The sequence below is a fragment of the Notolepis coatsorum genome, assembly GCF_963971535.1.
Source record: "Notolepis coatsorum genome assembly, chromosome: 3".
In the NCBI taxonomy this organism is placed as follows: Eukaryota; Metazoa; Chordata; class Actinopteri; order Aulopiformes; family Paralepididae; genus Notolepis; species Notolepis coatsorum.
The window spans coordinates 59,807,049-59,831,304 of NC_140167.1; the positions used below are offsets into that span (position 1 = coordinate 59,807,049).

The following is a 24,256-nucleotide window of genomic DNA, read 5'->3' on the forward strand; positions in this document are numbered from 1 at the left end:
ATGTAAACAGGACGAAAGTTGGTCTGCATCCCCAATTAACAATTGTATGTACTGAGCTGTACTGTACCCATTCTGCAATCTGTTAATAAACTTTTCAATCAATCAAGCTACGCGGAGCGCAGTCAGTCAGTAGCCTACACCCCGTATATTCCGATAACGCTATATAAACCATGCTGCATTCATTCTGAGAGAAAGATCTATTATTCCAAATGCTATTTATAGGGTTTTGACCATAATTACACTACTGTTGCTATCTTACAATGAACTATAATGAACTACGGTTCATACAGAACATCCAGTGTTATTATGCACAGAAGCTCATTTCCTTGTTGTAATAATATATTCTACCACTGGGAGCTAGGTACGCCAGGTCTGACCTGTGCGTAGATGTACGCACGAAGTCAAGTTCAAGTTCAAATTGATGAATCCCACTCTTTGCTTAGAAATGATCGTACGCACGGGTTACGCACAGATCTGTGCGTAGAACACGTTGATGCATGAGGGCCCAGGTCTCTGACATCAAGGTCACCTAATCGTTCCTCTCCTTAATTGGCTGATATCATCCTCCTTGTCTCCCGAGCCTTTCAGCCATTGTGTAATGTGATGTGTGCCTGGTGCAAGTGAATGGCAGCCATTGAGCCGGCGTAGCCCAAGGTTGGGTGTTAAAAGGAGGCAATTTCCGCTTTGAGTGTTTTGTTTTGGATTGATTTGTCCAATAGACTGTTTCAACTTGACAGCATACTTTGGACCCATGTTTACTTCCTGCTGCAGTGTTTGCTAATATCAGTGTAATTGACAGGAAGTAAACATGGGTCCAAGCTGTTCCCTAGCAACGCAATGCCAGTGAAACGGCCTATATAATGACATTGTAGTTCAAGTTTCTTTATTATTTGTCATACAGAAATACAGAATACTTTGCTCCTGAGAGTGTGCTAGATAATAATAAGATAGTATAAATAAGTATAATAAGTAAAAAAAAAATAGAAAGTCAAGAAGTCAAGTAAACACAAGTGTAAACAACAAAACAACTATTCCCAAACCAGGAGGTGATATTGCCAGTCAGGATGCTCTCTATTGTGCATGAGTAGAAGTTCTTGAGGATCTTCTGACTCATGTTGACCTTCCTTAAGCGCCTAAGGAAGTAGAGGCGTTGTCGTGCCTTCTTGATAACACTGTCAATATGTGTGGTCCATGTCAAGTCCTCGGATATGTGGACTCCGAGGTACTTAAAACTGTTCACTCTCTCAACCGGTGCCCCGTCGATGCTGAGGGGGCTGTAGTCCCTGACCCCCGACCTCCTAAAGTCCACAATCATCTCCTTTGTTTTGCTGACGTTCAGGGAGAGGCTGTTCTCTTGACACCATCTCGCTAGAACCTTAACCTCCTCCAGGTAGGCCCTCTCGTCGTTTGCAGAGATCAGGCCCACCACTACTGTGTCGTCATCAAATTTGATGATTGTGTTGTTGTTCCGCTGTGCCACACAGTCATGTGTGTACAGGGAGTAGAGGAGGGGACTCAGGACACAGCCCTGGGGGGCCCCTATGTTGAGAGTGATGGATGAGGAGGTGCAGTTGCCTGCTCTCACCACCTGGGCTCTGCCCGTCAGGAAGTCCAAGACCCACTGGCAGAGGTCATAGTTCAAGCCCAGGTCCCTGAGCTTGGCTATGAGTTTGGAGGGGACTATGGTATTGAATGCTGAGCTGTAGTCGATGAATAGCATTCTCACATAGTTCCCCTGCCTCTTGTCCAGGTGTGATGCTGCTGTGTGCAGCACATGGGCTATGGCGTCCTCCGTGGACCTGTTGGGGCGATATGCAAATTGCAGGGGGTCCAGGTTGATGGGGAGGGAGGAGCAGATGTAGCCCTTCACTAGCTTCTCAAAGCACTTCATGGCTATGGAGGTGAGAGCTACAGGGCGGTAGTCGTTGAGGCAAGCAGGCTTGGATTTTTTGGGTACAGGGATAATGGTGGACTTCTTCAGACAGGTGGGGATGACAGCCTGTTCTAAGGACAGGTTAAATATGTCAGTGAATACCGGGGCCAGTTGGTCGGCACAGACTTTTAGGACGCGGCCGGGGATACCGTCCGGTCCTGCTGCCTTCCTGATATTCACTTTCTTAAAGGTCACCTCATGTTCTGTTATCCTGAACATCAGCAGTGCCCCCCCCCCTCTCTCTATTGCAGTGATTTGTAGGCTGGTGCTGTTATTCCCAGCCTCAAACCTTGCATAGAAGGTATTGAGATAATTTGCTAAGGAGATGTCACTGTTCAGTTTGAGGGAGGTGCTTTTGTAATCTGTCATCGTTCTGAGGCCCTGCCACATAGCTCTAGAGTCAGCCTGTTCATATTGAAGTTCAATTTTATCCCTGTAACGCCGTTTTGCTTCTATTACTGCCCTCCTAACGTTGTATCTCGCCACCTTGTGGTCATTCATGTTGCCTGCCACAAGCCCGGCGTTGTAGGCTGAGGTGCGCGCCTTCAGAGCTTCGTGGACGGATTTGTCTACCCAGGGCTTTTGGTTTGGGTAAACTCTAATTGTGGTAGTGGGGATTGTTTCTTTTACCAAAGTACAAACAAAGTCCAGCACTGTTTCCGTGTAGTCATTAATGTTATCTGTGTTATCGCGGAACACCCCCCAGTATGTACATTCAAGTGCAGCTTGGAGCGTTTCCTCTGATTCTACAGACCATCGCTGCACATCTCGCGATACTACCGGGGCGCGCTTGAGACTTTGTTTATATTGTGGTAAAAGGAAGATGGCGTCGTGATCTGACTTGCCGAAACCACTAGCAGCTTGAGACTTATATCCACACTTAAATTGCGAGTAGCAGTGGTCTAAAATATTCCCGCCTCTGGTAGTACAAGTCACGTGCTGGTAGAAGTTTGGCAATACTTTTCTCAGATTGGCGCTATTGAAGTCACCCACAACCACAATAGCAGCGTCAACATTAGCTGTTTGAAGTTTGTTTACCTCGTCATGAAGCAGGGACAGCGCGACTCCAGTGTTTGCGTGGGGGGGAATATACACTCCGATCAGGATGGCCGACGTTAACTCTCTCAAGGTCAAGGTCAAGGTCAACTTTATTTATATAGCACATTTAAAACCAACCGAAGTTGTACCAAAGTGCTTCAGAAATACTAAAAATACAATATAAAAACTGAGAAATACAAAAAAAGATATACAAAATACAGTATACACACAATCAGAAGCTGCAATACATTAAAACAATATAAAAAACTAAGAAATACAAAAAAATACAAATACAGTATACACAAAATCAGAAGCTGCAATACATTAAAACAATCACGACACAACCAGGGATGTATGGCTTACTAAGCCTCAAAACGCCAAAGAAAATAGGTGAGTCTTTAGCTGAGCCTTAAAATTCTCTAGGGTCTGAGCAGACCTAATTTGTAGTGGAAAACTGTTCCACAGTTCTCTCAGGAGAAAGAAAGGCCGGCACTTGATGGATATATACTCCAGGTTGGGGGAGCAGTGGTTTGAAAGCTCTTTCACGTTGCCTGGATCGCACCAATTGCTATTCAACATGAAGGCTATTCCACCTCCCCGCTGTTTACCGGATTCTTCTGTGCGATCTTTGCGGTGGATGAAGAAGTGATCGGGTCTGGGACGTCCGGCGTCAGCCACGTCTCGGTGAAGCAGAGAACATTGCAGTCTCTAACGTCTCTTTGGAATTGAATCCGTGCTCTGATGTCGTCCAGTTTATTTTCTATTAATTGCACATTGGCCAACAATATGCTGGGTAATGGCGTTCTGTGTCGCCTGGATCGTAGTCTGTTTCGAACGCCGGCTCTTTTTCCTCGCCTCCGTCCTTTGTTGTTGTTGCCTAGGATCTCAGCAGGCCATTGTTGCTGCTTAGCGAGCCGATCCAGAGAGCAATCCAGATGGTAAGTTTTTCTTAATCCAATGTCGATGAGTGACTGCCGGTCATACACATTAAATGCACCAACAGCTGGTACAAACAGAACTCTTAAAACTATAAATATTAACAAAAGTAAGCACAGTCTCGTCGGAGCGAACAGATAGGCAGCGGGACGTGGCAGCGCCATTTTGGTGTGTATTCTCATGAGTGAACAGCCTGAGTGTACTTGGTATGGCAGCCCAGCCAACTACACTTCAACTGTTTGAATCAGTGAAAACTAAATACCTAGTCTTCCTCATTAACCAGGGCTGAATCATGTCAGGGGCATTCCTAACTTCAGTTGTGGTGCTGTCTGTGTGTTGTCTGTGTGTCTGTGTGTTACGTTGTATGTGTGTCTGTTGTCTGTGTGTCTCTTGTCTGTTGCCTGTGTGTCTGTTTGTGTCTGTTGTCTGTGTGTCTGACTGTGTGTCTGTCTGTCTGTCTGTGTCTCAGTTGTCTATTGTCTGTGCGTCTGTTGTCTTTGTGTCTGTTGTTTGTGTGTCTGTTGTTTGTGTGTCTCTTGTCTGTGTGTCTGACTTTGTGTCTGTGTCTCTGTTGTCTGTGTGTCTGACTGTGTGTCTGTCTGTCTGTGTCTCTGTTGTCTATTGTCTGTGTGTCTGTTGTTTGTGTCTCTTGTCTGTTGTCTGTGTGTCTGACTGTGTCTCTGTTGTCTATTGTCTGTGTGTCTGTGTGTCAGTGTGTGTGTCTGTGCCCACCTCCTGGGGAGAGCTGGGGAGGAAGCGAGGTTTCTCCATGTCCAGAAGCTTCTTGATGCCCAGCATCACCCTCTCTCCACGGGTCTGTCTGTACAGCTTCTCCTTATCGCACAGAGCCACGCTGAACCGCAGGTCCTGGCTGGTACTGGGAATAAACACACACACAAAACAATTCAAATCATAATCATAATATTGATATGCAAATTGACATGAATTAACACTCAACAAGAGAAACCTGAGGTGTTGCAAGGTTGAAACCAATAATAAATAGCATGTATGAAGTGTTTTTTTCCCTCTACCAGGTCTTCATCATCAGTGCATGATTGTGCACGTTTTACCACCAATAAACAAAAAAATAAACAGATACATAAAAGATTTGAGCGTGGGTTTCATACTAAGAATGCACCAATACCAATAGACCTATCTTAAACGCTGCCCTCTTTTCTTGATCACTCCAATCACAACTGTTGCTTTCCTCCAGGGCAAAAACATTTGATTGGTTATAGATTTTTGGCCAATCCAATGTGTTTGGCCTGACAAGTGGTGTTCCCGGGGTCCCATTGGAAAACTAAGACCATCATCGTGTTCCTCGCCAAGAAGTACACACAAAAACCACCTGCCAATCAGAGGCTGGGAAATATAAAATATATATATATTTTTTTTTTGCTTAAAGCTGGAGTCTGTGGAAAACGTTTGTTGCTGGGCAGGTAAACTCACTCTTGCTAATCTCTCTGAAATGACCTACCGCAGCTTTTATTCAATTTACCTGAATTAGTGATGCACGATATATCGGACGCCGATATGGCAGTTTTTTTACACATCGGTATCGGTCCGATATCAAAATAGGGCCGATATGGGCCGATATAAAATTTAAATGTTTTTAATTTTCTTTTTATATATATTTTTTTATTTAAATTTTTTAATGTTTTGGCCTCAAATAGTTTCAAAATATCAGTAATTTCTGAAAATAAGTTACAAAAGTAAAATAAAAAATAGCTGGAAAATAGCTCTTTATTTGATTATCATAAAAAAGTGTTTTCTATACAGAGATATCGACATCGGTAAATATCGGTATCGGCCAGTACAGAAATATTAATATCGGTTATCGGTATCGGCCACAAATCGGTCCATCACTAACCTGAATAGTAAATATCTTTGTCAAACAACAGTGAAACAGTTACTTTTCAGGGCCCCGTTCCCTGTACCTGGATAACTGAGTTAGCCGGATAACTTTCGGTTAAGTCTGACTTAAGCCGGACTTTCCGGCTCCCCGTACCTGGATTTTCCAAATCACCATGACAACAGATCCAAAAGTTTGAGCCTGGTCGAAAGCAGGGTTTAAGTTCAAGTTAGCCGGATCAACCATCGCCACGCCCCCGCAAAGGAGTGACAGCGCGTTTCCTGAAATTATTCCCACAGTCTAGGATCTGCGTTATACCATTCTGAATTACGTTTTTGTGCTCCATTCTTCCAGAGGGGTCTTTTGAAATGTAAAATAGACCCAAAATGCTGATACTAAATTCACTTTGTCCTAAATAATGCACGTTATATACCGTGGCGCTCGCTCGGTGCAACAACAACAAAATAAAGAATATTCTAAACACGGGTCTCTCGTTCATTAATGTATAAACAATGAATTTATCCCATCTGGCACAGTGGCTCAGCGGTAGTGCTCAATCCTGGCAACCCAGCGACCGGTGTTCGAAACCCCGTGTTTCCAATATAATTCTTTTGAATATAATATTAATTATTATACGCAAAGGTAGCCTGGTTTTAAGTTAAAATATTATAAATCTACATGCATTGAGGATGTCATTCTTTATATAGCTCTCAACGTGCACCAAATTGAATTATTCCTATATTGCAAAAAGAAGGAGACGACTGGGTTTCGAACCCCGGTCGTCTGCGTGAAAGTCAAAAGAAGAACCCGTTACACCACAGAGAAGATAAGTAAAAGATCGACCATACATCAATCAATGGGTAAGGGAGCCGTATCGTTATTCTGTATAACAGTTTTACTAATTATTTTCGCTAGCAAGATCTCATTTGATTATTCAATCCAGCAGGCAAGTTTAAAGAAATATAATCTGATTGATTGAGGTAATGAGGGACTTAAAATTAGCCTATAGATAACGCATTTAACTTGTCTGCGAGGCGATTGAGCCGTACTGCAATATGTTACTAAAGTTTTAAATCAATTAATCAATCAATGCCGCTAGAGAATCAGGATCTCTGCTCTCGACACTTGCTGCCTTCTCGGCTGAGGCGGGCACGCGCACTTATCCTGGGTCGCAAGTCTGGCTTGAGTTAACGAGACTGAATCCACCTTCGAGGAACAGGAAAATCCCGGCTTCAAACATCGGGTTAACTGAAGCTGGATAATGACATCTTGATCGACTTAGTTGAACCAGGTACGGGGAACGGGGCCCAGGTAGCTCTCTAGCTTCAAGTGTGTGAATGACCCTCTCTCAGGAGTTTGCAATGTCTACAGAATGCACCTTTAGAGTAGGCCTGAAGATCAGATTAGACTCTACAGCCTCTGGGGACGTCCTGCTCTGAGAGCACTATGGCCCTTCACCTTTCCCCCCTCACCTAACCATTATCACCAAACCTCCAAAAATGCCAAGCATTTCCCCTCCCTCCACCTAATCACGGTGTGTTGGTGCAACTGTTGCTACGGTGTATTTAGCTAAAACCACACACCTATATTATTGGCAAAGCCACAAAGGTGTTGAGGAACGCAAGCATAGCTGTGCTGCTTAATGTTCTAATTTCGGTTTCTGCGTTGCTCCAGGTGAATTCCTGTGCGTTGTCCAACATGTGACAGATTTGATTTGATTTGATTTGATTTTATTGATGGATTAAAAACACACAACAAGGATCCAAAGGATAACATGAGAAAGAGTAAAACCCTTATTTATTCCACCTCTTGCCACAGATTCAGAGAGCTATTATTAGCTCGGTTGTTGGTTTGTCTCGTGCATGCAGGGCGACTTTCAGTGGCTTATGGGTGTCACGATGAATCAAGTGAGTCGAGTAAATAAATTACAAAAGAATGATTGTTTGAAAGTTACCACATAATTTCTTCAAAACATTTCACTGGCGGCAGTTACATGTCACTAAAGAAGAAGAAGAAGAATTTCATTCAGAAGTACTAAGATTCTTAAAAATGCTCTAAAAATACCCTTGTTTTAGTTCCATTTCAGTGTGAATTCATGGGGGAAATAAAACACAAGTAAACTTAAATGTAAATGTTCCAAATACTTTTTTTTAAGGAACATTTATAATTTAGATGCACTGATTAATTGATTAAATAATAGCTGGACGAATCGATTACTTAAATAATCATTAGTAGCAGCTCTAGGTGGAATTATTCTACCACATTTTGAGAGCTATTATTAGCTAGTTGTTTGTCTCATACATAGAGGCCTTTAGGTCAACCAGAGAAGCCACAGAGCTTCACATTATTATAAGGAAAACAAGCGTACTGACAGTCGAGTCGTTTTGAGTGAGAATACATACCAGACCTCCAGGGACATATCCAAGTAGACCTTGGTTGCCTGTCAACAGAACGATACATATAGTTATTGTAGGATAAAGAAGCTGTTGATTAGTGTTGGTTATTCTGTCAACAGGCTTCCCACATTAGAGAATCCACAGGAAGAATGAACTAGAGAAAACAGAGGGAGGATGAAGAGGTAAAGAGGTAAGGATGGGAAGAGATGTGAACGCAGGAGAGGAGGAGAAGATCACTACAAAATATATGTGAGAGATTTTTTTCCAAATATATATTTGTTAAATTTTCACCGTTTTCTCCCATTTTCTCTGCAATTTAATTATTATGCCAAATTCCCTGTGTGTCACAGTCCTGGTTGTTGCGTTACCCTACTGTCGGTCTGGGGAGGGTGTGTAAGGCCCAGTCCACATGATCACGGGTATTTTTTACACCGTTTTTTTTGTTTATTATTCAAAAAAATAAAACTGTCCACACGACTGGTTTAAACTCTGCACCGAGTGACGTCATATACATGTAGTACAATGCCAAAGCAGTAGGTGGCTGGAACACAAACATCCCTCCTTGCTCACAGCCAAACAATTCGACAGTTTGCAGCTAGAACAACATGCAATAAACAAAAAAAGGTACATTCACTGTGTGTTCTGCCTCATTTGTTGATGAAACAACCAACATCGACACAATTTACCACCAAGAGCGGAGTTTAGTCTCACAAAAAGATCGCCGATTTTGTTAGCTTACATGCTAACGTAATAATGTAGTAACGTTAGGGCTAGTAGTAGAATTAATGGATGTAAACGTTATTTAACACAGTGCAGATGGGTACAATACAATACGGCTCAATACAAACAATTGTTAAGGGGATACAGACTGTTATAGTTGGGACTGGGTTCCTTATAACAATAACTTGACAACACACATGAGTTAGTTGGTAGCCGCAGCTTCAGGTTTACTCTGGTCAGGTCAGGAATGCGACAACAGAGATCATCAGTCGATCACAACACTCTTCAACACAGATGATACGTTTCGAACAAAAGTTTGTTACAATCATTTTCATATAACGCTACTTGGGACAGCTCTGCTGTAAACAGTGGTGTAGCTGGCTCTGCTCTAATCTCTCTACCCCGCGCTCGGTTGCTAACTTGCTATTGTTTGCGACAGTCTGCCGTAAACAATTGCGACAGCTCTGCCGTAAACACTGGAAATAACCTCGGTTGCTATGCCCACATGCACCCACTTCACCCTGGACTCCGGTTTTCAAAGACCACGGTTGCAGTGTAGAAAAACCCCGGTTGTGTGTGGGCGAACAGTGCAACTGCACACATACAATCACGGTTACATTAAACCCAGCGTTCGTGTGGACAGCCCCTAAGCTGCTTATTTTCACATGACAACTAGAAGTTTCACTGCAAGAGCGTAACACACGGAAGAGCTATCTTATCCCCTCCCTGCTGATGCCCTGACCGACCAGTAGGAGTCGGCTTTCCACCCCGAGAACACTGCCAATTGTGTTCTTAGGGAAATCTGTTTTGATTGATTGATTGAAAATTGTATTAACTAGGGGTGTAACGGTACACAGAAGCCACGGTTCGGTATGTACCTCGGTATTGGGGTCACGGTTCGGTACGAGTTCGGTACAACATATTTATTTTTTTAATTATTATTATTAACACTTTGGTTGCCTAAGGTTAAATTAATGATATACCATAGATTGCCAGCGCTATTTGTCTATGGAGAAAGTCCCCTTCTTTGCAGGGCTATAACTTTTTAAATTCTATTGCTACATTGCCATTATTAGGGCCCATTCAAAGTCCTATATGTATTGTTCATTGTGTAGCAACGTTAAACTTTTTCATTCACATATTCATAGTAAAGTATGGTCTAATGTATAAGTATGTTTTCATCTCTTTCTGCAGCTTTCTCCAGAACGTGATATATAGCCCCAAATGCATTATATTGATGATGAAATACAGTTTGATGGCAATCAGCGCGATATAAAAAATTCCAACTAGACGTACTTCTAGAAGTTACTACACGTCATCTGATGTTGACCGGATGGGCGAGGGGGCGTTTATAATTCCGTGGGCAGCGTTATACCAATCATCTAATGTGGGTCAAATGTTGATAATATCAGTTCTGTATCGTTAGTGGCTTAGCTTGGCATCGCTACTGCACTATCTCGCGTACGTGCACGCGTACTGAATAAACCACAAATGTACCTCTAATACCAGTATTAGTCTGACCACACCCCTCATCAGCTTACCTTCATAAGCAGGTGTGTGGTCACCTGCTCTCCTCCTTCTCGCTTTCACCACAAGGAAGAAGTGCCTCGGTAGATCCCCACACTTGACACCATGATGGAAGAAATTGGATTAGGAACAGCTTGGGAAACAAGGATACGTTGACATCATATCTTTATTTTCTCTCTCACTATTTTCGAGAAAATACGGCGATATTGTCTTCGTACTGGAGTGTCTAGAAGATGATGATCATTCTAAAAAACCCTCCACCGGTTTTCGTATTGGGAGCACGCCGCTGCATGCTTCTCAACTGCAGTTCCTTGCTGTGTTTGTTGGGGTGAAACCTGTCAGGCCACAGCTGAACTGTCGGACATGCCGCTGTTGTGAGGAGCGGTGCGTTCCAGGTTGGGTGAGTAGTGTTTGCTGGCGGGCTCCACTTGTCTGTTAGTGCTATGGGGGCTACTTGACAAAGTTTATGGAAACCGGCCCCAGGCTAGGGTCCTTTGTTTAGCCGCCTAGGCGACAGAAGGCCTTGGTCTGGCGACCATTATAGTTTTAACTAGTGGGCCGCGACCATTGACACTGGTGATCCCTGTGTGTTCTGGACGAGTGGATTCTCTCTGTCACCGTGTTAAGACCCCATCTTTCATATCCAAATGAGAGTATTCCTTCACGAGGGGATATGTGCATGTAATGTGCGATAGCGGCAGATTCATGTTCAAAGTCAGCTATACAGGCCAGTTGGTACTGTGCTGATTCCGCCGGACGTGGTAATGTCACCGTTGTGAAGCGGTGTTGACGTCTTGTTTTCTCTTTTCTCTTAAAAAGTGAGGAGGGGTTCAGAACGGCGGCCTGTCTGGGTGAGTGTTATGTCATTGTTTACATGTTCATAGCTTACGGTTAGCCGGTCAGTGGCCTGGCGCGGGGTAGCTTAGCTTCTCGCACGCCGCCGGGAGCTCGCTTCTGATCGCGTGCGTCGTTAGATCGGCGTCTCGCGAGCGGAAGCAATAGCACCCGAACGGTTGGAGCAGCCGTTAGCTTGATGCTATTCTGTTGAACGTGCTTTGATTTTGACATGTTTTACACTCTTGACCACGACGTCATCCTTGACAGGGGATGTTCGTCGACCCTGCCCTGTGCCTGGACGGGGATTGCGTCAACAAAGAGGACTGTAGCGACTGGGGAGCGGCGACGCTGCCCGGATCGAACAACACAGGACGGCTGTGTTCTACGGTGTCTTGTGACTGCACTTCGCTGATCTGCGTTCCGGGTAGGTACGGGGTTGGCCAGACCTCATAACACGTCTTCTGGTTTTACTTTGCTAAATGTATTGTGAATAACGGTGTTTTTTCCCAAAACGTGTGTTGTTGCAATACATTTGGGATACGTTGCGGGTTATGTGTGAGCTGTTTTTGTCACTGGCAGTTAGCTTCTCCGTGCAGATCGTGATGTATTGATCTGGTTGTTGTGTGAGGAACATCATGGTGTTTATGTGTACCGTGTACTCACTACTAAGGCAACTAACCTATGAAGCTATGCTTGGTGACAAGTGAGTAAAAGAATGTTCTTTCTCAGACTGTAATGACAATGAACAGTGAGTTCACACATTAACAGGTTTTCCTGTTTTAACTGGCCGTATTGAGGGTAAAATAGGAGGATTGTGTTTTCCCCCCCCGGTTCCCTGGGGACTTTATCACCTCCTATCAGACATGTTGTGCATTAATTGTGTCTTGTGTGGTAGGGATACGATGTAACTCTTAGCTTGATTGCTGAGGTTGTGCTAAATCTGCTGGAGAAACTTATTTCCTAAAGGGAAATTGGTTTGGTTGCTGTCATGTGTGCTTAGCAAGGCCTGTGGTCGATACTAATCAAGAATGATGTATTCTCTCATTGTGGAAAAAAAAAAAAAACGGCGTTCCTCTGTTGAGTGTTTTTGCCATTTTTTGTAGGTGATGATGGGTTGTGTGTGTCATGTGACCTACAACTGGGTTGTACTGGCCACAGAAGCACATGTGTATGTTGGACCGGGGTTCTTAGAGCCCTCTCTATTCTGTGTTTTTCCTTAGTAAAAATCAGATAGCAGGTTAGCTCGTGCGCTGTGTGGAGCTGTGAAACGCTTCATAGAGCTGACTATGACTGTGTCATATTCTCTTTTTGTCGTTACGTCGTATCATGGGTGTGGGGTCGTAAAGGGGTGAACTGGTAACCTTTCCTCTCCCCATTGTTCTGTCGGTCAGGGGTACACCCCCTGTCCTTCAAGGTTCCCGTCACGTGGCGGTTCGGCACGTTACGGGGGGGGGGGGGGGGGGGGGGGAGGGAGTTCCTGGTCCCACGGCCTGGTATATTGGGCGTGTGCACCGCAGGAATTCCCCCGCCATAGAGTACGTCACCGTGCGCGTCTCTGTTGGTAGGACTTCCGTGTGCTGTTCAGGTCCATGTGATGGATCTGTTTTCAGGGGGGGTGGTCAGGGCTCCTCCTCACCAAGCGCCTACTCAGGCCTTCTGTGAGTTCGGACTCCTTCTTCCATGTGAGGAAGCCTCCATCAGAGTACAGAGCCTTCCTCCTCAGATTGTCAAAGTGAGTGGACCCTCTAGAAGGGTCCTTTTCTATTGTATGTATATTCGATTCAATTCGTTTATTGAGTGTGTATGGGTTCGGTGCCTCTTCCCCGGAGGCCCTAAAACCAGTTTTTTACATGGCTCAGGGTGCAATATATTCTTTTCAATCTGTACAGCTCGCGTGGGAAGTCTCTCTGGGGATCCCCGTCTCTTTCCTATGGGAGGGTGGTGGGATGTAAAAATGTGAAATTTTTTTACCCCGGCTGTGTAGACTGGGATACATACTGTTGATGCTTCCTTCTTTCTATTCCAGAAGTGTTGGAGTTAGGGAGTGTCACACCCCTCTTGTCGTTCCCCTGGGCGCCTTGGGGATTCAATGACAGGTCTAAATAGCCTGTTCATTGATGGGGGTGTGTCCCGACGCACGTATAGTGCTAGCTCGCTGTAAACAGGCGATTGACTGGCACGCCTTGGTTGCTTGTGGTTGAAACAGCGTTTTTATAAAGCAACTGAGATGGGGGTTTTTCCTCTTCCGGCGACCACATCCCATGACCTGGGTGGGTTGTCGACGGATTCTCGTTCATGTCTGGGGGATGATGACGGGATGGATCTGAACATATGTAGTGGGGTCTCACGCCCTTGGGGTGGGCCACCAGGCGCGGTTCGTCCGAACGTCTGGGTGGCGCCTTCTTTTCATGTTAAGATCAACACGCATATCTGCCCTTCTCCTGGAGTAGGCATGTCGGCGTGGTTAGGGCACGGGACTGGTTCTGGTCACGCTGGTCCAGATCAGTTGAACCCGTTGTCCGCCGGGGATGCAGATCTGCTGTTCTGGTACCCTGAGGGACTTGGGCTTTTTTCAGGGGGAAAAATGCCAGGTCGGTCTGGGTGTCACAGGGTTAAGCGCTATGGAGACCCTGGTTGGGTATGTTTTTACTCAGCACTGTCGTCATGGCTTGCAGCCATGCCATTCTGTACGCGCTCGATCTCGTCGGATCTCGGCCGCTACACAGGTTGGTCCTGGTTAGTACTTGGTTGGGAGACCGCCGGGGAATACCAGGTACGGTGTGCTTAGGGGCTGGTTCTCCATTATTTTTCGCTCCTCTCTCACGCATGGCGAAGAGGGGCCTGTGGGGGTGGTTTTTTGACCTCCTCTGGTGACCCTGTGCTTCCCGTACCGCCAGGCCCGGTCCGAAGTGATGTTTGCGACCCGTAGGCCTGGGTTAACCCTTTTTGGAAACTGAAACACTTGTACTGCGGTATAGCCGGTGTATACCCGCAGGTGTGTTTTGGAGTTTTTTCTTGAGGGGTTATAGGAACAACCACCGCATTGGGTAACACCGAGGTGGTTGATTCCCTGGTGTGTTGGAGCAGTGTCAACTCCCGGGTTCACCGTTTGAGGGTGCCCCTGCACGTTCATGACGTCTGCCAATCATGTCAGCCTTCTCTGCCTCGACCCCTCTGGGTGGGGGTTGTTAAATGGAGGCTTGGTCATGCAACACCGCCAGCTTACGCTCCTTCCGCCGGGGCGGCTGTGTTCAGCTGTCCCCTCTGGCGCCTGTCTCGTCCGCAGTCTCCAGGCTAGGGTTAACAGCCTGTTGCCTGGTTTTTCCCCGGTGCGCTGCCTGCTTCCGTTGGTTAACCTTTTTTGTGTGCTTACGGCCATGCTGACTGCCTATTCTGCAGGGTCAGTGTGCCAGGCGGTGTACTATTGGGGGGACGGGGCCCGCTCGGCTTACGGCCATACCGACCTGAACACGCCCGATCTCGTCCGATCTCGGAAGCTGGGCAGGTTCTGGCCTGGTTGGTTCCGCCTGGGAATACCAGGTGCAGTAACTGAGGGGCCTTTGTCCGAATACGCTGGCGATGTGGGGGGCGGGGCACTACGTGCCCACCTGGTGGGGTCTTGATGCTGGCATCATGGACTTCTCCGGGCCCCCATTCTAGGGAGTCCAGTCCTTTTGGTGGGTCTGGGTCTTCCTTCGTGCTCCGCTGCTACGGCCTTGCCACGGGGTTGGGTTTGCCCTTGACCCCGTGATTCTGGGGGCAGTAACGAGGTTGTTCCTCCGTTCGTTCCCGGGTGGCATGCGGGTTGTGCGTGTGTGTAGTCGTGGGGTCAAGCCACGGTCTGCTCACCCTGTGCGTTGAGTTGCTTGAGTGCCTCTTCGCACGGTCGGGTCCGTCGCCCTCCCGTGACGTCCCTAATAGGGGGGCTACCCTCCATTAGGGGGGGTCGGGGGGGCTCGGCCCTCCCTGTTCTGATGGTTTTGGGGGGCTGTCAGCGGGGTGTATTTGTCAGCCAAGTGGCTCCGCTTGGCCTCCCTTGTGCAGTAGCGATGCCAAGCTAAGCCACTAACGATACAGAACGTTAGGTTATGACTATAACCAAGTTCTGTTAGTTAGGGGCGATGCTTGGCATCGGACGGCCGCTGCAGCCCTTGTCCTCACCTTGTGGTGAAAGCTTGGGAAGGAGGAGAGCAGGTGACCACACACCTGCTTATGAAGGTAAGCTGATGAGGGGTGTGGTCAGACTAATACTGGTATTAGAGGTACATTTGTGGTTTATTCAGTACGCGTGCACGTACGCGAGATAGTGCAGTAGCGATGCCAAGCATCGCCCCTAACTAACAGAACTTGGTTATAGTCATAACCTAACGTTATTATCGAAGACGGTAACGTTACATGCTGAAACTCACCCCAGTCTCCGCGCGCCGTTGGGCGATCATCGTCGAGTAGAAATTTTATCATTATGGGATATATTATTACCCGGTCCATCTCCAGCTTGTATAATGGTATATACGTCCAAATCATGTTGTTTATCGAGTTATTGGCAATCGATCGCTATGTAGTGTGACGAGCTAGAGTGCCGGAACCTATACCGAGTGCCCGGAAGTAATATGGCCGACCAGCAAAACCTCTACTGCGCTTCCTGTTAAGCGGTTGTGCCGATCGGCCACCAGATGGCGCTCCTGAACCGCCAGAGAGCTCAGTGGGTCCTGCTGGTGGATCTCAGGCCAGCGGAGGGACATTATGAATCCGATCGCAGATTTTTGAAATATTGATATAAGGACGCTGTACAGCGTCCCCCGGCAACTTTAGCATGGCCAGCAAAGACGTCTAAAGACGGGTCCCGGCAGTCAAAGTGTTAATATTAAAAAATATAAAAAAAATTATAATAATTTTTTCATTTATATATTATATTTATGCTCATTATTATAATTAAATAGAATAATTTTCTATAGGCTTGCCATGGTAGTCAGTGATACTGGTGTCATTCTGTGTTCAGGCATCCACTTGCCTACTGCCCCTTTAACAACTTATCCTTGCTAAGTTTCAGTTTCACTTCTAGAGAGAATTTTACTTCATGACGAGACTGAATACTAGAGAACAGATGACATGTTACAACAATGGCAGAGGATTATTTGGATTTAAACACAGTGGAGCTCAGATCATGATGATCTGTCTGGAAATGTATGTTTATTTTTTTTATTTGATTGTGCCTGTGAGTCCGGAGGGGGAGAATGTTGATGTGTTTGTTGGCGCGCGTGTGTGTGTCTGCGACGTGTGTGTGTGTCTCTCCATTGGTTTCATTCAGTTAACATTATTGGGCGAACAAGAAAACGAAAGAAAACTGTAAAATTGTAATGCCACTGCAGCTGTTCCAATGTAAATGTGCCTTTCTCCGTGCACTTTCGCCCGCTCTGAACTGAAGTCGGGGACTCGGTGTGCCGCGCGCTGTTCTCGCACGGAACCTCGCGAGTGCCTGCATGTGCGACTGCTATGTTTGCGCTGTGGGGCGTATTCGTCGTATGGCTGCGCGTACCGCACCGTGACGGCCGTACCGTAAATTCGCGGGACGAATACACGTACGGTTACACCCCTAGTATTAACAGATTGCAGAATGGGTACAATACAGTATGGCTCAATACACACAATTGTTAAGGGAATGCAGACCAGAGAAATACTTTAGTCTTGTTTACATCAGGGTCCTCCCCCAGTGTTTACATCAGAGTGGTACAGTGTAGTTTTGTGAAAATCGATCAATCAACATCATAAACTAAGTGTTTATCTGATGCACAATTTTAATTTAATTTTAATTTTAATTAACCATTTCACTACAGTACCACACTACAAAGGTTAACAAATTACAAATGACATGTCATAACGTCCTAAATAAAATGTAAAAAATAATTTAAAAAAAGAGAGATTTTAACTGGATCAGCTGATGAGTTTATGTGAACTAAAGTTGAGTTAATTTAGTTAATTAACATTCATTATTGATTAATTTGATGCCTGAAGCTTTGACTTTCCATATATATATTCCATATATATATATATATATATATATATATATATATATATATATATATATATATATATATATATATATATATACACTAGCAAAATCATATGATAATAATTCACCAACAGTGTCACCATCAATAATTTAATAACATATATATATAAATATTAATATAATTAATATAATTTTTATAATATATTAAAAAGACATCTTACTTTGCCAATGAGGAAAGGCACTGTCTCTGTCTGGCCCACTTTGAGCTTGGAGATCTCATACGATGCCGTTCCCAACGTCTCATCCATCACGTAATTAGCATCCATTAACGTTAGCTGATTGGACGAAACAACAGAGTATAGGGTTGTAAGCTGAGTGCACACAACAACAACAACAACAACAACAACAACAACAACAACAACAACAACAACAGAATATAAGGTTGAACATTGTATTGAATTCAAATTTAGTTGAATTGTGTGCTGCTTGTCCTCCTAAAACCAAGTTGAGTAATGTACGAAAACACAGTCAAAAAGCATTTTGGAGAAAAAAATGTACTTGAAGAAAATACTCCATACTTCTCTTGCACACTTTTGGTGGTGACATTTATTTAAACTGACATATTGTATAAATGCATTTGACCTTCCTCAGAATGATTCATATTCAAATTACAATACATGCACAAGAGCAGTGTGCGATATGTGACTATCGAAGTTGAAATTTATTAGAGTTTCCTTCCAGTGCACAAGCTTTGGATGTACGATTATTGAATACAGTATATAATGTAATTATTGATGATATAATGAATAAATTACTGGAATATCAAACTAGCAGATCTAATAATAATTCACCAACATTGTCACCATCAACAACCAGTACATTCTTCATTATGGAAATAATTTTCTTTTGACTCATTCTAATTCTTCCTACTTCTGGCTGTTCTGATGGTAATACCGTATATATATATATGAATATATCTGAATATAAGATATATAAAAAAGATGTATACATCCATAATAATCACTGGCACAGATACTTCTTCTTCATGTAAAATAAAGCCTTCCTCTAAATATTGCATGAAATAGCCTGAAATAGGCTGAAAAGAGAAAATAAGAAAAGATATTTTTCAATGTAAAAGTTCAGCCTAGCCCCTTTCGTGACTGCGATGCAAGCCAGGGGCTAGAATACGCAGTCACTTATTCGAACGTAGTAGCCAGGTTCATTTGCACCATCAAGCACTGCTTAAAAGCGAGCGGTGGGTCCAAAATATATCAGATATAAATTTCAAAGGTACGCACCGTTGCATTAGGGTTTCACACACACACGTGGCGGGGTTTGAAAGCTCGGCGTTGCTAATAAACATTTTAAATAATTTTTATAAACTGGTCAACACTGCTCAAAACTGCTGTATTTCCGTATTTGGCTGCCTGGTGTGCCTGCGCTGTGATCACAGCGCATGCGCATCATGCACCCAACGCCGGAAATAATGCAGTGTTGACCAGTTTATAAAAATTATTTAAAATGTTTATTAGCAACACCGAGCTTTCAAACCCCGCCTCGCGTGTGTGTGAAACCCTAATGCAATGGTGGGTACTGTTGTGAAGGGCCAGATTAAAGCTGAGAATCTACATTTATTGTTTTATATACATTGTATATTATTTATATATACACGGTATATCCCTTTAAGCCTGCGTTCGAATCATAGTAATATTCGCTCTCCTTATTGGATAACGCCCCGGCGCCAGACCGCAAGCCCCCAAAGTCAGGTTCAAAGACGAGCCCGGGCATGTCGTAACATGCCCGGAGACAGCGTATTGATTCGAGACGAGAACTGAGGTTCGGGACTAGATAACCACTTAAGTATATATGCTGCGGCAGGTGCGAACAGTAGCTGTTCATCAAGTTCATCCCGAGTCAACGTGTAGTGAAGTGAGCAGCAGTGCGTCTAACAGAGCGTTGAGAACCACGTGCGAATTGAATAGTAAAGTGTCAGATTAATGCAGTAACGTCAAGTTCGACTTAGTTTAATGTGAAGTAAATAGTCGTTAATTTATTGTATATCGTGCCAATCACAGTTCGTTCGTGTGTAGCATTACCCAGCGGTTCGTTTGTTTTAGCTAGTGGACCTTAGCCAGTGCGCGTGGACTAAATACATTGGTGCCAGCACACGAGGAGGCCTAGTCGGAGAACCTGCTGGACATGTGCACAGGAGAACCGGCGGCGGCGATTGCAGAACCATTACTGGTTGGATTATATTGATTGTGGAACGTGTTACCCGGAGAAGAGCATCGTTAATCTCCACTGTCGTTTGGGATTTAACCTCGTGAGGATTTACATTCGGGCTGGCCTCATGGACCGAGGCTAGCTGGCTATCATCGTTTGCTATCGAGCATTGGATTACAGTTATTGCTTTTGTTGCTGAGCGTTGGATTACAAGGACTGGCTTCTGTACGTGAATCCCCTTATTCTTCATTGAATCAGACTGAGTATCCGAACATTCCTCTATCCTCCAGACCTTACAACTCTGGGAGGAACCCAGTGTCTCCAGGCGGTACCAGCGTTGCCCTCTCTATAATTGCTATTATACGCCAGGTGGCGTCAGCCTAGTACCCATCGTAGGAATCATTCTATTCCCAGTGACTTATGCTACTGACTGACTTTATGCTTATTCTTCGCCATACAAGCGCGACCCTAATTCTCATTCTGTAACCGATTGTTGCATAATAATAAATACCCTCAAATACTATTTCTTTGTCAATGCCGTGTTATTATGAGTGTCCACCATATATTCGATGTACTGTCTGGCCAGTAATTAAAGTACATACCTAGCAGTGGTTTAATCTATCACAATCTTTAATACAGTCAGGGTTTTGTAACCCCTCAGTTACAGGTACCTTTGAAATTTATATCTGATATATTTTGGACCCACTGCTCGCTTTTAAGCAGTGCTTGATGGTGCAAATTAACCTGGCTACTACGTATTCTAGCCCCTGGCTTGCATCACAGTCACGAAATGGGCTAAGTTCAGCCAATCTGTCAATGCTTGACCCTGTGACGTCAGTGGAGCTCTCACCTGCAGGACGTTCTGCTGGTTGGGGTCCAGGATGAACTGGAAGGTCTCGTTCCACTCTGGGTTGATGTCATTGTCGATGTTCCTGGTCCTCTTGTTACCCTCCGGGGCGTTGGGAATAAACAGCTCCACATAGGGGTCTGGGGTGTCCACTACAAACACATAGATGCACAGAGGCCGTCACCAGGCTGTTCTACTGTAGGATTTTTACTTATAATCTGTATGATAGCATGTACAACAGTTGTGCTGTATATACTGCATATATAGATTATATATTTATATTTACAGTGTATATACATTATATATGTATTAGTGCTGTCAGGCGATAAAAGAAATTAATCTAAAAATTGAATTGATATTCTCATTTGGTTCATTACAATTTACTCAAGCCTAGTAACAGACACAGTATTTCTGACACTAGGAATATATTCCCTGAGATCCATAGATTATCCATAGAATGAATGAGATTACAAAAAAAATTATATAAAAAAAAATTATAAATATATATATATATATATATATATATATTTAAATACATTTTTAGTTAATTTTCATAACGCAATAATTTGCTGTGTAATTAATTAGTCTAATTAACACGATAAACTGACAGCCCTAATATTTATATTTACCGCATATATACATTATATTTACATAAATATATGCATATTTATATTTACTGTATATATATACGTATCCATATCTGTCTGAATTTACCTGCATATAATCCTCCTATATCCCTACTATACACCTGCATATAACCCATATGACTATGATAGCATGTACAATAATGCTGTATATACCGTATACATATATTTATTCCTACCGTATATATATATCTATCCACTTGTCTGTACATACCTGCATATAATCCTTTTACATATCTGTAGATACTATGTATATATATACATATCCCTTACACCTTACTAATTACGCTGCTGGCCAGTATGACTACGACATTACTGTCTTTATACTTATTACAACTCTGTACATACATCTAATGTAGTACTACACTACAATAGTACTCATTTATATATTTTATACCCAGTTTAATCACCTGTACATTGTATATTACTATGGCACTTTACTGTTACATTTACTGCATGCATCCAGTGCATCGTAGAACATCATAAAGTGAGACTGGCTTGCAGAACTCATTTAGAATATAAGGTTCACACAGTACTGCAAACAAGCAAACTTCCTCTTATTGCTACACGTCATCTGGTGGCCTATTCTAAAGCATACAGTACCTGCCATTGATGTGTGTGTGTGTGTGTGTGTGTGTGTGTGTGTGTGTGTGTGTGTGTGTGTGTGTGTGTGTGTGTGTGTGTGTGTGTGTGTGTGTGTGTGTGTGTGTGTGTGTTTACATGTATATGAGCTGTGTGTTGTTGACTGCAGCCTAGAGACAACAGGAGTAACAGGTGTATTCAGACTCACATAGGTCACTAAATGTTGAACCTTTGGTGACGTTCTCAGCCCGCACCACAGTTACTCTGAACCTATGGGAGAACTGCTGTTCCACCTGCAACACATTAACAGCGGTCAATTCAACATTCATGGTAACACAACATGTAGGGAGGCACTGATACCATTCATATGCTGCCAATAGGCCTTTTCATAGATATTCCAAATGTTTCCTGTTGCAGTGTTAATATATATTTCCTATATTTTATTTTATTTGATCTTACTACTATTACTTATTGTTACCATTCATGTACCGTACTTTTCTGACTATAAGCCGCGGCTTTTCTCCCCATTTTTCAACCCTGCGGCTTATATAACGGTGCGGCTTATGTGACTCGACGTGACCAAACCCGAAAATGTAAAAATCTAAATATTGCTTTTTTGACTGCATTGAAATGTTATTTATCTGTTCCCTTATTTGCTAAACTTAATACAACTTGTAAATGAGTTAATTCTTGTTATTTGTCCGACAGTATTGTGTCCCAATGCTAATTACATATGGTAATTAAACATTAAAACACCTGCGGCTTATAGTCCAGTGCGGCTTATATATGTACACATCATTCAATTTAGCTGCTGCGGCTTATAGTCAGGTGCGGCTTATAGTGCGAAAAGTACGGTATTCATTGTTGTTTCTGTGCACTGTTGAGTCTGAGCTCGAAACAAACATTTCATTACCTGCAATGCCCCTGTATTGTTGTGTATTTGACAAATAAAGAACTTGAACTTGAAAAATGATCTGTCTTTTCCTTTCCCATTTACCAGTCATGCTGCATGTGGGTTTAATGAGAAAACTGAGTTTCACAAAAGGATTTTATGTGCACGACGTTGCAGAGAATGCACTGACGCTGGTGATGTCGGCTGACCTCATGTGCAATGCTACAGATGAAGCTCTTCAGATTCGGTGCGCTTCTACTGCTCTTGTACCACCCTTCTACCACTTTAGAACTAGCACTCAGGTGTTATATTTCGGGGGTGACTGAGGCCTTGTCCAGACTAAAACGATTTAGATCTTTTTCGTTTTCGTTTAGTTGTCATTTAAAAAAAGGTTTCCGTGAAAACGTCTCAAGATAATAAGTGCGTGCCACAAATTTACAAAATAAATGTCTTGTCATTGTTTTCGATAACTTGTGTGTCCGGTTCTGTACTTTTGAGCTGACGCTAGTTTTCAGAGACACACACCGCGGCGCAAGCAGCTACACGAGGAGGAGGAAGAGCTGCTGATTTTAATCGGCAGGAGAGAGAGAACGCTCAAAGCTGTATATAATATAATAGCCCCGTGGTGCGGTCGGAGGCAGATCAAACTACCTGTGTTCTATTAAATTAATTGATAGATGTCCACTGTCCATTGTCCGTGTCCACTGTCCAGTCCTTTCGACTAGCAAACGTTGTCTGTATTTAACGTTACCTCAGGATACCACTGTAATTGTAGCAAAAGTTGTCTGTATTTAACGTTACCTCAGGATACCACTGTCTATTGTATTTAGTTGGTTAGCTATTTAACTAATGTTGATAGCATTCCATAGCTTGCTGGCTACAGCTCAACACCATGCCATGGGGATATTATTTACTAAATTATGGAGGCTTTTTAATCATCAAGGTAAGAGAGGATTTGTCATGATCAACTGAAGGGGTATGCTATGGAACAGTATGTGCTTGGCTACTACTTGGGTTTTCAGAAAAAGTACATTTAGCTGTAAAAGCCAGATCAAGCTCAATAGCTTCTGTAACACTGTAAGGGAGATGTCAATCTGTTGTCGACGGTGGTTGGTGATGTTTGGCTGAGTTTGCACATGCGGGTTAAGGGAGAGGTGGGCTATCGCGTCATCGGTTCAGGAGAAGACGCGTTTCGCTTGTAAAGATGGTGACGCAATGGGGGGCGTCTTCAGAATTGCTCACTCTGAAAGCTGGTCTCAGAAAGTAGCGTCTTCAGGCTTCCAGAACGCAGTTCCGTGTGGATGAAAGGTACATACGATCAAATAATTTGCCTGATACGACCGAAATCGTTTTAGTCTGGACAAGGCCTGAGCTGACCCTGGGTCCCCAAGAGAACAAAGGGAGGGTACTTGACTCAAGTGCTCTCCCAGAGAGGGGGTCGGGGGCTCCTGCCCCCAGACCTCCAGAATATTTTAGAAGACAGGTTCTGGGCAGTCTGGTTTGGGGTACAGCCCATATGGAAGTGACTCAATGTGTAATAATAACCGTGTGAAAAAATCTGAAAAGATCGGTTGGAGCTGGGGCGATTGGGAATAATTAAAGTCCATAGTGGGAAGCAGTCCCACTACGCTGAGGGGGATTTGCAAGGAGGGGGGCTGGTGGCTCAGTGACTGAGCTGGCCCTGGCTCCCAAAAAGAACAAATAGAGGGTACTTAACTTAAGTGGTCCCCCAGGGAGGGGGTCGGGGGCTACTGCCCTCAGACCCCCAAGATCATTTTCAATAAGTGGGTTCGGGGCAGTCTGACTTGGGGTACTGCCC

General features: G+C 44.0%; 1 protein-coding gene across 1 annotated transcript in view; it reads right to left on the minus strand.

The window, feature by feature from the left end:
- Positions 1-24,256, minus strand: part of pla2g4ab (phospholipase A2, group IVAb (cytosolic, calcium-dependent)) — a 149,783-nt gene that overhangs the window by 110,363 nt on the left and 15,164 nt on the right. Inside the window, 5 exon segments of the mRNA XM_084310478.1 lie at positions 4,640-4,784; positions 8,162-8,199; positions 17,471-17,584; positions 20,323-20,471; positions 21,754-21,838. Of these exon segments, the coding sequence (XP_084166604.1) occupies positions 4,640-4,784; positions 8,162-8,199; positions 17,471-17,584; positions 20,323-20,471; positions 21,754-21,838 (531 nt within the window).